The sequence below is a fragment of the Empidonax traillii genome, unplaced genomic scaffold (genome assembly GCF_003031625.1).
Source record: "Empidonax traillii isolate 1590-97213 ecotype Southwest subspecies unplaced genomic scaffold, ASM303162v1 scaffold175:size1888319, whole genome shotgun sequence".
Lineage (NCBI taxonomy): Eukaryota > Metazoa > Chordata > Aves > Passeriformes > Tyrannidae > Empidonax > Empidonax traillii.
Window position 1 is genome coordinate 202,346 of NW_020955368.1, and position 14,109 is coordinate 216,454.

General features: G+C 44.6%; 1 protein-coding gene and 1 non-coding gene across 3 annotated transcripts in view; both read right to left on the reverse strand.

Moving 5' to 3' along the window:
- Nucleotides 1-187: 187 nt before the first annotated feature.
- Nucleotides 188-14,109, reverse strand: part of PTCD3 (pentatricopeptide repeat domain 3) — an 18,996-nt gene continuing 5,074 nt past the window's right edge. For both annotated transcript variants that reach the window (XM_027885982.1, XM_027885981.1), the window contains 21 exons: nt 13,713-13,758; nt 12,992-13,060; nt 12,443-12,547; nt 11,939-12,062; nt 11,131-11,249; nt 10,314-10,387; nt 10,066-10,153; nt 9,916-9,976; nt 9,532-9,614; nt 8,727-8,871; nt 8,073-8,123; nt 7,157-7,240; nt 6,334-6,362; nt 5,937-6,040; nt 5,168-5,246; nt 4,984-5,074; nt 4,259-4,344; nt 3,437-3,585; nt 2,618-2,659; nt 1,553-1,711; nt 188-843 (listed from right to left, as the gene is read on the reverse strand). In XM_027885982.1, the coding sequence (XP_027741783.1) occupies nt 786-843; nt 1,553-1,711; nt 2,618-2,659; nt 3,437-3,585; nt 4,259-4,344; nt 4,984-5,074; nt 5,168-5,246; nt 5,937-6,040; nt 6,334-6,362; nt 7,157-7,240; nt 8,073-8,123; nt 8,727-8,871; nt 9,532-9,614; nt 9,916-9,976; nt 10,066-10,153; nt 10,314-10,387; nt 11,131-11,249; nt 11,939-12,062; nt 12,443-12,547; nt 12,992-13,039 (1,779 nt within the window). In that variant the 5' untranslated portion in view covers nt 13,040-13,060; nt 13,713-13,758 and the 3' untranslated portion in view covers nt 188-785. The remainder of the gene's footprint in view (nt 844-1,552; nt 1,712-2,617; nt 2,660-3,436; nt 3,586-4,258; nt 4,345-4,983; nt 5,075-5,167; nt 5,247-5,936; nt 6,041-6,333; nt 6,363-7,156; nt 7,241-8,072; nt 8,124-8,726; nt 8,872-9,531; nt 9,615-9,915; nt 9,977-10,065; nt 10,154-10,313; nt 10,388-11,130; nt 11,250-11,938; nt 12,063-12,442; nt 12,548-12,991; nt 13,061-13,712; nt 13,759-14,109) is intronic.
- Nucleotides 9,692-9,833, reverse strand: LOC114058546. Its single transcript, XR_003571472.1, has one exon. It is a non-coding gene; the product is annotated as a small nucleolar RNA SNORD94 (small nucleolar RNA).

The window sequence follows — 14,109 nt, forward strand, 5'->3', positions numbered from 1 at the left end:
TTACTTTTCCCCAGAATATGGTGTAATTCTCTCAGGAGCAATTCTTTGCTTATTCACAGTAATTACCTGAAAAACCCCTTCAAGCTGAGCAGCCCAGTGCTGTGAGGGCCAGTTAATGGCACAGCACTGCCCCCTTTCTTCCCACTCACCTCCTTGGATTTAGGTCTCAAGGCATTATCAGAACATGGCCAGCTTTAATGTCAGCCATTTATTAGACAGAGCCTCCAGCTGTACAAAGTGTAGTTTAACATCTACAGTCCCCAGACATCGAAATGAAGAGGGATAACACCACAGGTGATGAGTATTGCATTGCTTGCAGCGTTCACATACAGAGTAAACTCTGTATTTAAGGAGTTCATTTAAGTTAGATGGAAATGCATTGAATCTGGTGCAGGGTCAAGTCACAAGAGGCCCAGGGAAAGTCTTGCACCTGCTGAGCAGCCCCTGGGACACACAGCACCCCTGTTCCTGCAGCCCCTGGTACCTCAGTGGTGCTGCTCACACAGGCAAGAGCCAGCCCACACAGGTGTGCTGTGGAGACTCTGGGTGCAGCCCACGCTGTGTCCCAGGTGACCATGAAGATTTTAACAGGACAGTTCCTCGCTTGCTCCTACAAGAACAACGTGTCTTTCCAAGCAGGTCCCGTATCAGAACACTCCCAGTGCTCAGCAGTGCTGCAGCACCTTCCAGAAGCCATTCCTTCAGGAATTCCACTCCTCACAGAAGCCTCCTGGTGTCCCAGCAGTGGTTGCTCCCAGTTTTCCTGAGGAAGGCAGGAGGGACAGCTACTCACGGTCACTGTCACTGCTGTCACCGTCCCACTTGATGCTCTCCAACGTCTTCCTGTGATGTAAAACATTCAGTAACCAGTTGTAAACAGCTGTGACTTTCGCTTGGAAAGAGAAATCCAAAACACAGGGCAAACACTCTCCAAAGAGAGCAATGATGGGCTGTCTGATGCCTGTTGCTCTCAAAGGACAGGTCCACCCAGCGTTTGGTGGAATCACATCCACATCCTTTTGGAAGAGCAAACCACTCCAGTTACCCCCAAAGTTCTGGGCCAGCTGCTGGGCTCCTCTTTATTCCCTTGGACCAGAACAGGCTCCAAACTGTGGTCCCTCAAGGCTCAGCCCATCATCTGAGCTGGGCAGCAGCAGCTCAGCAGTGAGCAGAGGTGCCTGGCCAGAGCTGACCACAACCCTCAGGACCCGGGGCCAGTGCAGGGCCCTCCTGTACCACCCCCTGCCTTCCCTAGGCTGCAGCAGTCTGAGCTGAACACACTCAGCTAAGAAAAGATTCCGGGAAAGAAAGGTAAGAGCAGCTCTGAGTGGCCAACTCCCCATCGTGGAAAGTTCCCTTCCCTCCTAGGTGGGTGGATACAGCATGGAATCAAAAACTGAGGGGCCATTTCAGTCCCCTCAACACACCAGCACATCATCCTGAAGGCAGTTCTCTGCTCCTCTGTCAGAGAAGCCTTTCCACAGGAATTACCCCCCCAACACCCTGTCTCTACTGTACCCCTTCAGCAGTAACACACAGTGCTCCAACTTACTTCTGTCCTTCTGAGAGTTCAAATTCCTCCTCTGTTCTGCTTTTAAGCCTTTGTGACGAAGGCAGGCCGAGGGAAGCCGCCAGCTTCACCAGCTTAATGGCCTCATCCGGGCAATTGGTTCGTTTGGCACAGCTCAGGAACTCGTCCATCACGTTGTCCCTGCAAAAGAAAGGCACAGGAGACTATTTATGGGGTCACAGGTGAAGAGGCCATTAATTTACAGCCCCTGCTTTAGACAGGGAGAGGAGGTGACATTTTCAGATCACTCAACCAGCCCAGTTCTGCTCCTGCCTGGAATTTCACCTCAGCCTTCACCCTGTACCATTGTGGTGAGTTTGGGAACTCCTATCCTGGCAGAACAGGGCAGGCAGTGAGTGACACCAGGTGTGTGTGGCCCCCTTGGTACCACACACCCTCATGGTGTTCAATTGGACAAGCTCCAATTTTGTGTTTTTATGTAAAAAACCCCACCCATACAAAACACGTTACTATTCCTTGGAAATTGTGTTCTATGTCAAACAGATTTCTCCCCTCTCAAAATCTTGAGACAAGGAAGCTGTTGTAGCCTAACAGGAAACCACCTAAGATTTAGGATTTGACTTGATAAACTTATCTTCAGGAGTCCAGGCACCTCTGAAGCACCTGTGCTTGGTTAAGAGCACAGTGGATTTTTTTGAGCACGTGGAAAACCAGATATTCTCAAGAGTCCTGCTCAGACTGATCTGTACTGCTGAGTTTCTCAGCTCTTCACGGCCCAGAGCTTCATTCTCTGACATCTCAACAGCCAACCACTTAACCCCTTCTCACTTTACTTTTCAACATGTTTTGAGGCAGAAAGGTCTTGGAATATATCCACTGGATGAACAGCCATGCTCACAGGGACAGACACACACTCATGTTTTGGAAGCAAATGGACCACTATTGTCAGATATTACTGGGGGTTGGACTGCCTGGCCTTTAAAGGTCCCTTCCAACCCAAACTGTTCCATGATTCTCTAACAGAAATTCAGGATCTCACTCAGCCAAACAGGACACTCAGTACCTGAAGAACCTAAAGCTACTTACGTGGGAATCCTATTGGTTTGCTGGAAATGCTCCATCATGTTCCTATTCAAAAGAAAATGAAATAATAATTTAAAAAAAAAAAACAAACACAAAACACAGGGGCAGGCAGGTATTAAACCTCTTGGATGAGCCTCCATTTAGACACAAGTGAGCTCAAATTCATGAAATATTCCCCACTGATCTGAAAGGAGCCCATGCCATATTCTCGCAGATGCAATCTGTACCAGATAACTTCCTTGATTATTTTAACACAGAATATCTAAAACTAGAGCAGAATATATAGAAAATGTAGCTGGTGGCAAGTTTCCTTTAAAATATGCCATATTTTTAGAAGGGTACTTGCCACTTCTTTGTTTTAAATGAATCAGTGCAAAGGGAGCATCTCTATTTAACAAAAATAGCTCAAACCTTAAACTGGATGCTGGATATTTTTACCTCTATTCCAAGTTCAGACATGTGGGACAGCAAATTCTAGCTCCTGGAGAGCTCTAAAAAACAGTCTCTTTAGAGTTTAATTAGGGTTAACTCTAATTAAACGAATTAATCTCTTTATTAGTTTGAAATCCAAAGAGTTCTAAAAAAAAAATCAGAGAATGGGAAGCTGTGGGCAATCAGCAGCACTCAGGGAAGTCAGCTGTATGAAGCTCTACACCAGCTACGACATGAACTTCTAAACCATTTCTGAGACAGACAACTGTAACCTGGTGCCAAGAATGAACAATACTATCAAGAAAAACAACCCATCACATTCCCAGCAGGATTCTATCCCCTCCCTTTGCCTGCACTGGCATTCCAGGAGCAACCCCAGCCCACACCTACCAAGCCTCCTGGGTCCTGCCAGCCCTGGAGAAGAGCACCACGACACTGCCCAGAGCGCTGCCCGTCCATTCCAGGGGGAGCTGTTCCCTCCCAACAGGCTCGTGGGCAGCCTTGATGTCTTCAGCACACTTGGCAAACGCCAGCTGAATCTGGGGAAATATTGTGCTGTTAATCCCCAAACCTCTAGGATTAATGTATTCATTTCAGTGCCATTTCTCCTACAGGATTCCTTGGTACGTGATTGAAATTTGGGAATTAGCAGCAGTTAGAACAATCTCTCACTTCTGTCAGGGCAACTGTCCCCACTAGGCAAGATCGAAGGTGGCTTTGCAGGGACAGCTGGTATTTAAAAGGTTTTGCAGGACACATCTGCCTGCCTTTAACACTGCAGCTTGAGAAGCCAGTTACTGCAGTGAAATCCTTGGCAAAAGTCCCTGAATTCTGCCTTGTGCTTCCCCAGAGATGTGTCTGGCTGGGCTGGATTACTTTCCAAGCCTTGTTAAGGAAGTGATCCTCCTCTGTGTTGATTTGAGGTTTCTCTACAGGTAGAGTTAAATTTCTTCACAGTAGCTTCTATGGGGCTGTGTTTTGGATTTGGGGTGAAAAGTTTGTTGGTAACACGGGGTTATTACACCTGAGCTTTGCAGGAGCCCGGATTTTCTGGGGATGGCTGAACACCTGCCTGCAGCAGGAAGTGGTGAATGAACTTGAGTTTTTGTACTTTTACAGTCCCAATTCCCTCCACCATCCGTCCCACTGGAGAAGAGTGAGCTGTGTGGTGCTCAGCTGTTCACAGGGGTTAAACCACATCCGCTTCCTTACCTCATCTGGGTGCTGGTCCCTGCTCATCAGAGACAAGAACTCTTCCAAAAGCTCTTGTTTCCTGGTAAACCCCAACTGTTTCACATCTGTTTAGAGAAAGGCAGCAGTTGGTAGGATTAAGATTTGACCTGATTTGCAGAGGGTCCAGATACCACAGGCCAAGAGGTGCTATATAATTTTGTCCTTTACTACCTGTAAAATTGCACTACGCTGATTTTGCTCATAGAAATCCTGTGCTATTCTGATTACAGATTCTATGCTATGTTAATCATTAAATCCTGCTCAGAAAATAAAGCTTTAATTGTACCTACAAATGAGTGCTGTCATCATTCTGCCAATGATCCCTAAAAGAACCATCTGTCCCCTCAGTGTTGGTGATGGTTGGACATTTTCTGTGTGCTAAACCTTTATCTGCATTATTGTCTCCCCTTTTTAAGGGGCAAAGAACAGGAAAATAATTTAGACCAGATAAACCTGGGCTGCTGGCTGAAATGCTGCTCTCTGTAAGCACTCAGTTTTCCAGGACACTGACACTGCACCACGACACAGCCATGATCTCTAGAACAGTCTGTGCTGTTGGTTTTGCCTTTAATACAACAGCCTCACCACTGCACTGAGGAACAACCTCCCTCATTCCAGTGCACCTGATCATGGCTGCTCCGAGCAACGGGAAGTTCCCAAACCCACTCCCACTTTGTCAGACTGTCCACGTGGCCATCACTGACCTTCCCAGACCGAAGGGATCACTTCCAGCTGGTTGGCTGCATCCAGTGCTTGAAGGAGGTCCAATATATTTTTGGGAGTTGGATAGAAGAGCTGATGAAGGAAGAGAACCATTTCAGTCACCTGTAACTGCTCCACTTCTCCAGACTACAGCTCTGAAGCTCATTTACCCCAGCACACACTTACTGAAGGTGACATTTCCTTGTACCACTTCAACACCACCTCAATTTGTTCCATCATGCACAACAAGGAAAAGAATTTTGACCTAGAGGAGAGACAGAAAGTCCTAATTCAGCACTCATTAGAGAAACACCAGCTGATGGTGGTGTGCTGATCAGACCTGTATTGCAGACCAGGGAAGTTTCACTGTGTCATTTCAATACCCCATACAATCAGAAAAGCAGCAGCGTTTTTTTATGAGAGAACTTAATGCTGACACTATATAACTGGTAGAATTAATCAGAAATTAGACCACTGCATTTCAAGTTCTCAAAAAAAAAAGCCATCTCCCTGCCTGGTGCCAGGTTTGAGCTATGTGAATCTGTTTCAAATGCAACCTCTGGTTAAGAAGCACTTTAAGAACTGAACTAAATTAACCTTCCTGCTTGTCAAGTTCACAACACAAGCCTGGGTCCTCGATCCTCTGCACTGAGTAGGAAAATGTCCCCACGCTAAGAAATGACGCTCTTTTGGTGTTACCTCCTGGGCTGCCACCCTACCTGCACAAAAGGACTGCAGAAAATACAACTGGCTGGTCTAGTTGTTGGATTGGGAACTGAGATAAACTGATGTTCCAAGACAAGTTTGAAAGCTGGAAACAAATCCTAAGCAATCACTGTTCCTAAGAGGGACCCAATTCCCAAGCTGCGCATGCAATAACCACCTGGTGTCCAAATCCTAGTTTGTATTCAAGCTGACAATACAAGCTGCTGAACAGAAGCTGCACGTCACTCACCAGTAGCCATTTAACCGGTCCACATCCAAGAATTTCCAGTTGTCTCCCTTCCCCATTGTCTCATTTAACTGATAGGCAAGCTTGATATCCTTAAGATCACAGCACTGCAACAAACCAGTGGGATTGCAAAGATAAAAATATACCACTCCATCCATCCCTCTGAGACCCTTTTTCACAAAGGTGCACATTCATCACAGGCATGCACGCTACCAGTTTGGAAGGGATCAGGCCAAGAACAGCAGGATTATGAAGGAAAAGTTACAAGAAACGATGAAAACAGATGACAATGGGAAATACTGAGAGCTCAACCCTGTATGCTAGGGTGGAAAACTCACAGGCGACTCTTAAACAGCTGGAGAGCTCAAAGGAATTCTGATGGCAGGGAAGAGGCACTTACCACTTGCATGGCAGTGGAAAAAAAGTTGGCTGAAAAGGAAAAAAACAGTCTATCACCTTCAAGCTTCCAAGGAGACATGACAGCAGCTCATTAACCCAACCCCCTCCTAGAGGACAGACTTGTTCAATTAGAAAGCTCAGTTTGTAGCTCAGTTTGGCACTGTAGCAGGGATTTTCACTTTCAAGGCAGAAATTTTGGTGTGGCAGGAGTGGGGTGGTTTTTATATCCCCCTGGCAACAGCTTAGAGCAGAGACAGAACAGTGTAACATACATAGCAGGAGATAAGCACACACAAAGGTGTACAACATTCTGCCCATTTTCCATGATTCTTTCCAAAGAGCCAAAAAAAAAAAAGATGGTAGTATTATCTAATACCCCTTCTACAGACCCAGGCTTCAGTTTTCCATGAAGTTTTATATTCCTTTTCTGAAAAGGATTAGGAAGAACTAGAATAGGAAAACTCACACCACAAGACAACAAAAACCTGCCATTCACCAGATGTGTATCACTTCATGAAGCTGCTACCTGATGCTCCTCCTTAAACTAATTTTGTTTTTTTTTTTTTTTTTTTTAATTCTATGGAGCTCAAATGCTCATTCACACGGGTTACACTCCCACTCCCACACAGAAGCCAGTCCACCAATGCCCAGCACGATTTCTGGCACTGGAATTTGTCCTTCTCTGTCTCCCAAGGGTGTCAGAAGGGACTGAGAGGCAAGGTGCATGCATTTTGCCCAGCTGAGGAAAACCACCTGAAATCCATGGGTATCTTCTCACCCAAGCTGACCCAACACAGATTGTCAAATGTTATAGAAGTCCTTACCATCATCAGGGTCCTGAGGAGTGAAACCTCTCTTTTCAACCTCATCCAGCACCTCAGAGATGATGCCTGACGGGGGAAGATCAACTGTGGGACAAAGAGACAAAGCAACACGTCTCAGTTGTGCCAAGCACTTCCTTAGTGAAGAGCATCAGCCTGCAAATGTAACGTGGAAATGGAAACAAGCAACACGATTTCAAACAAGTGTCATGATTCCCGTGGTGCTCCCCACCAAGCTGCAGCTTTATTTGCTCTGAGATTTCCCCTATTATTACCAGATTTCCAGAGCTGAATAGAGCAGATTCAAAAAGAGAAAAGTGCTTTCTAGCAAGGAACCAAACAGGTCTGGAAGTCTGTCTGTCAGAAGGCTGCACTGGGAAAAGCAAAGCATTTAATGATCAAACAAAAAAAATTAAAAGGGGAAAAAACAGAAAAAAAAAAAACCAAATCCACAACCAAACCCAGGGAGACTTCACAGCAGTTCCTTCACATTTCTTAAAATGCAAGGGCTGCAGTTACACTCCTGTGCCTATTTTCTTCCCATAGCCAAAATTCTGTGGGCATGGGATCTGGAACAGTTGGGCTCCTGCTTTCTAACCCAGTGATTTTTCACTACAGCCCCAGCGCACAGAACTGCTGCAGAAAGAGAATCCCTGTGCAATTTCAGCCCTGTGAGTGCCACAGTCCCTGAAGTCACAAACACTGTGGTCAGATCCAGCCTGCACCGAGACTGGGGAGCATTTGCTCCCTGTACGAGGTCATCATCCTCTGTAGCCTTATCTTCCACCCAAGTAGAATCAGGCTGCACACATAAGAGCTTGTCTTTTAACCCGTAAATCGATCACCCAGGACATCTGGAGAACATTTAAAGCAGATGCTGAGCAGGACACATCCCTGGGCAGGCTGATCCCGCACGTACCGCCTCTGTAAAATATGGAGAGGAGATGATCGTACGTGGCAAGGCTGGGCTCTGGAAAGCAAGAACACTGAAGTTACTTCATCCTTCCTGGCTGAGCTTTGTGCCACAGATCTAATTCAGCCTCTTCCCTCCTAGTCAGGCCTGCATAAATTTACTCAAGTACGTCTCCCCATCCACCCTGAAGCTGGAGCAGACCTCACCCACACCCAGCTGGGGGAGATGGTGCCTCAGTGGATCACCAGTTAGGACATCCCATTTTTAGGGGCGGGAGCAGCCAGGCTTCCCTGCTCTAAATTAAAAGCAAAAATACTTTTTTAGCTAGTTTCCCTTCTGCTCATGAATGTACCTTTAACCTATCAACAAGCATGTTACTGGGGCCAAGCACACTCCAAAGGACATCAAATCATTGTGCAGATACTTCCTTGGTTTTGCAACATTTATTTAAAATAAAAAACCCCACATTATCTAGATCAAAAGCTTTTTTTCTGTAGAGATGTAGATATATATAGAACTGAACTGGCTTGGGTGGCTTGTGCAGTACATCTTCCCTCCAACCAGGAATCCCTGTGTTGTGTGCTCCTTAACTATTCTATCCTGCAGTTGGCACTGGAATATAACAACCCATGAATATGATAAAAAGTCTGGTTCTCTTACCTATATCAAGTGCTTCCATTTCCTTCAGCACCATCAAACACATACTTCTGCCCACACCACCACATCTTCTCAGAGTCTTCAGTAAAGCATTAAAAGTCAGCAGATTCGGTTGCACTTCCTGTTGGGCCATGTGAGTCAGGAATTCCTTAAAAACAAAATACCCAAATCCTTAGTGCTTCACATGTTACAGATCACAGTTCAGCTTTCAGGCAGGTTATACCTCCATTTCCTCAACCTGGTCCTTCTCACCCCCTTCAGGTGAACAACTCTGCTTTAACTGATCATTTATTGAGGGAGTACTGTCTGATTTTTAGTTACTTTGACCAAAACCCAAGGCTACAACATTACACTGGATCAGATCTTGGAGAACTGTGTCTAGAACATCAAGGAAATTTTTATAGTTACATAATACTTCTCCTTATTGATCTTATGTCATTAAAACTGGAGCCCCTAGTGTTATCCCTCAAAATTCCAGTTCCGTCACAGAACCATGAATTACAATTCAAAGAGGTTTTATCTGAATTGTTTCTTTATCTCCAGCACAATTTCCCCAGTTACTTTCTGTCCAAGCAGTTCTTGGATCAGTTCTCACAAGGCAAACCACTCTGCAAGGGCAAGGCTGGATTTTGTACATTTGCCATTCCTCAATATCTGGCTTTTATATTTATACTAGAGAACTTCCTCTGCAGCAGAAATTGGTGTTTTAGGACAAAGCTCTTGCTTTTCTAACAACTGCAAAATTTTAATGGTAAAGCAGACCCAAACTCTCGCCCCTTCCCCACCTCTTCTGCTCTGCCCTCCTTACCTTGGCCAATTCCCATCTTTCCACGAACCTCTCCTTTAGATATGGGACTGCCCTGATCAGCGCGTTGAAGGTGTGCACGTCAGCTGGAAAAAAAAACGCAAGATCATCCATTTTTAACTGAGAATTGATAAAGTCTGCAAGGAAAACAGCTTGTTCTGCCATGGCTCAGCTTTTGGCAGAGTCTCATGCAGACCCGTTTGCGGCGAGCCAGCCACGCGCCAGCTGCACCCAAACCACCAGCCTGCACTCAGCTCCCATGATCCAGCTGAGGTCCGTACCCCTGCGCCAATCATCACCGCCATGGAACGTGGAACAAACACTCACCGACCCGACACGGCCTTCTGGCACTTAGAAAATCACAAAGAAGAACCAGGAGACACTCACCCTTGTGCCTTTCATTCAGCAAGTCCACGTACATGTCATAAGCTTTAGAAGCAGCCCCATGCTGAAAAAAAAAACAATAAAAGTAAATAACCTTTATGACTGAGATTTCACAAGCTGAAAAAAAAAAATCCCCCAGCACTGTAAATTCACCTTCACCATCCCACGGATCATTGTGCAATAGGAGTGTGCATTCCTCTCTGGCATTATCTTAAATATCCTCTCAGCATGGTTGTTCTCCCTGGAATCAAGATCAGAATCCATCATCAGATTTCCATCAACACTTTGACACAGTTGTATTTAACAAGTAACACCTGTGAATAAATAACAAGTTAACAAGTAACACCTGATGCATGTGCACAACCCACAGAATACCGGAATATTGGCAACATTTTCTATACCTCCATCTAGGGCCAGATGACTGTGAACCTCTTTGGAATTGTCTCTTCGGAGCCTTCTGCTCTGAAGCGTCCACCTGGAGAGATTTTTTATAGAAATAAGTTTCTCAGAATTCATAATTGTGATTAAACATCAAATGACCAGATTTGGCAACAACACAGAAGTTCACTGGCAATTTATATTAGCACAGGTGGTTTTTAATAGGTTACATAAAAATAACCTCTATTATATTTTCTATTAGAACGTTCAGGAAGCAGTAACTAGATTAAGAACATTTATGTTATTAAAAATACTAACAAGACAAATTAAATGTATTTGTGGAGTTGGTGGGAATCATTAGACTGTAGCAAACACTCTGTAGAACCCTTTTTTCCCAGGGACAGCACAGCTACTACTGTGCCCTGCAACCTGATACTCTGATGTCACACAAGGAGCCCTCAACTTCATTCAAATCCAGTCAGCATGGTTCAGACTGCAAGAAAATTAACCAGGTGATCTACACTAGAGTTACTAGGGGTCTTCTTTGCAGACAACTGTAAAAAAAGGCTGTCAGGGAGAAACAGTTATTTAAGCACAGCCCAGCAGAACTAAGGCAAGACAGGGTTTCATTTACTGAGTTCAGCTTTACACCACCTATTGTTGTTACTAGGTCAGACACTGGATTTTTGTAACACTTATCTCCTGGGAATGCTGACGGCATCTGACCCACCTCATGCCATCTACCAGGATGGCTGTCAAAGTACAAAAAACTTGACACCATCTTGATACGCTCCCACTACATATGAAACAAATTATTAGAAATCAACAAGTTTTTCATACCCCTGCCTCTTCCAAGTCCTCTTTTGCTTCTTCCTCCTTTTCAGAAGTAGATTCTTCATCTCCATAGAAGGATAACAAATCTAAAAGCCTGTTTGTGGTCTCCAGAGATACAGGGGTACCTTAGGAAAACAAGGATTTATGACAGTCACAGAGAAAGTAAAGAGCACATTCTGCAGCCACATCAGAAAAAATGTGGGCACCCAGTTACACCACTTTGCTCTCTTTCAACATAAGGACATTCTCTAGCAAGTCTGTAAATCCTGGGTGTGATAACAGTACTGCCCATGAACCCACTCATCACAGGAGACAATTTTAACACTGACTTAAGAGTATTTGTTTTTTTTTTGCTGAAGCCACTGAGAGGGTAGAGTTTTCCTGATGAGGTGGGAGAGGGAAGTGGCAGCTGGCAGTCAGAACTGTGAAGCAGCACAAGCTCAAATCAACATCTGAAATTTCTAATGCTTTCCATAACTATTTCTGGATACACCCTGCTGGGATACACAGGGCTGTGGAATACACCCTGCTGTGCACTTCACTTTCTATGAAACAAATTTAAAACCAACAGAGGAAAAGGATGTTCAAGAGATCATTTGTTCTCCTATCACCAAAGTGACACACAAGAGAAGCGGTGGCTAAGATTGGATTATTCTCCAATGACTCTGGAGAACCACTTCACCAGACCAGAGTCAGTTGTGAAAGGCAGAAACACAGTCACAAAACTGTCTCCACAGCCTGTGCCACCTACTAAAATATTTTTGGCACTAGTTAAGCAGAGCTCTACTGCAGAATCTGGCAGGTGACCCCATACCTGCTTGTACAAGCTGATCAAACATGTCCACAGACTCTTTCACCCTTCTGAGGTGGATACGCTCCTTCAGAGCTTCCTCACTCATTCCTTCAATCTGAGGTGTAAGAACCTCAGGCATCAAACACTGAAAGCAAAGAGTGAAAGTCAAGTCATGAGCTCAAACCTTGCCTGAACTATCACTAAAACACTAACCAAATATCCTTAGTCTTCACCCTGCATGCAGCCTAACAACAGCAGTCCTTTTGGTGATGAAGGACCACACATAACCTCATTCCTCACTTTTGTGCCACCTAAACAACACTGCTCTTCTTACTTTTATCTCAAGAACCTGCAATAATATTCAACTCCCAAGGAAAAATGTTCACTTCATAATGGAAACACAGTGCTGCTTTCAAAGCAGTCTGCAAAGCAGTTAAAAAAATCATCCTTTTATGTCAGTTTTGGACCAGTCTGACAGCTGATTTCACTGACAAAGCACCAATACAATGAAAATGAAAAGCTTACTGGTACGTTGGGGTCTGCTAAAGTCTTGTCAAAATACTGAGGGAAGTTCTTAATGATGTATTTTGCAGCATTTTTCCCGGACTCCTTTGACAACGAATACAGACGCTGCAGAGAAAGAAGAGAACGAGATGAATAAACACAAATTACAAGGCCAAGAGTGAGGAGAAACATTTTCTGTAACTCTGAACATTCTGATGGGATCAAATTAAATTAAACTCATGCTTTGTTTTCAACTTCTTAAAATCACGGGCACGAGACAGCACTCCAGGTAAACCTTCTGGTATTCATGCCAGTATGTGTGTTCTTTAAATGTCACTGTACTTCTCTGTGGCTTAGTCAAGAAACACAGTTCTATATCACACATCTCAAATCCTGCACTACTACCTCAAGCTCAAAAGCATCTCTTACATAAGAGAGAAAATTCTGAAACAAAAACTGACACTTCATTTTCTTTTGTAATCAAACCCAGGCTCCATTTAGATAAGAGTCTTCATAGCTTAGACAAAGGTGAGGGGGGAAGTTATCAAGGATCTGAAAGGAAATACTTACAGAATTGGCTGCATTTCTTGGCATGAGGAAAGGGTCATCCTGGAACATATAATGAGCAGCAGTAGGGTCCTGTAGGAAGAAGAACCCAGGATTGAATTGTTATGTTCACAGGCCTCATGGAATTTAAGGCACAACAAATACTTCCACCATAACCACCTTACAGAAGTTCCCCTCATTCAGAAAGGCCTCATCTGTCTGGAAACAGTTTTATACAAAACTACAACATGGCAAGCATCAAGTGCCCTGCAAACCAAGTAGAACCCCAACTATAACAGCCTTGGGAAGCTGAGGAGGCCTGCAGGTTTTGATTCGATTCCCAGAAGTCAAGATAGACAGGATTAAAGAATCACAGCATTTCCAGCTGTTGCCCAGCAAGAGCAGACACTCCTTGCACTTTGCAAGGCTTGCTTTCTGGATTGAGACTGGGAAGAGGCATTCTGGATTGGGAAGCTGAAGCACTAAAGGAACTTGCTCCTGATGTTAGCAAAAGTCTTATCAAAGTACTGCAGCTTTCACTGGTAACTGCAGCTCTCAGCATGAGAATGAGGCTTTAAGGACACAGCAAAACGTGTGGAGCAAAAGTGAAAATCCCACAAAAACCAGATGTAGAAGTCCCATCTATCATTTATGGCCAGAGTAGAAATTAAGAGCATCCTCAGCACAAGGCTATTGCATGAGGTGGAGAGCCTGAACCACTTCCATGACCAACAGAACTACTCACCCTGTTGACGGTGGAAGCCAAGGTCTGGAGCACTGCCAGCTTATCCCTAAACACAGAGGAGCTTTGGTTAATACTCAGCTGCAGACTTGGAATGCTATGGGCTACACTGAATGGAGAACGAGCACAGCATTATCCTGACCCATAAGGATTTTAATTTCTAGGAAATAATGTTTTTGCTGCATTTAGAAAATGACAATTTTCACAACGGGAGGGAAAATTCAACTGCAAAAAAGGTCTCAGTTCTGGAACAACCCCAGGAAAAAGATTTTGAGGAAAGCCAGAAGAACATCTGTGTTTTCTGCTGTGACTCCTGCCCCTGTAATACATTATTAAAGAACATGGGGAAGAGATGCACAAAGAACTCCCCAGAATGCTCCTCTCAGAGCCCTCTCCAAGA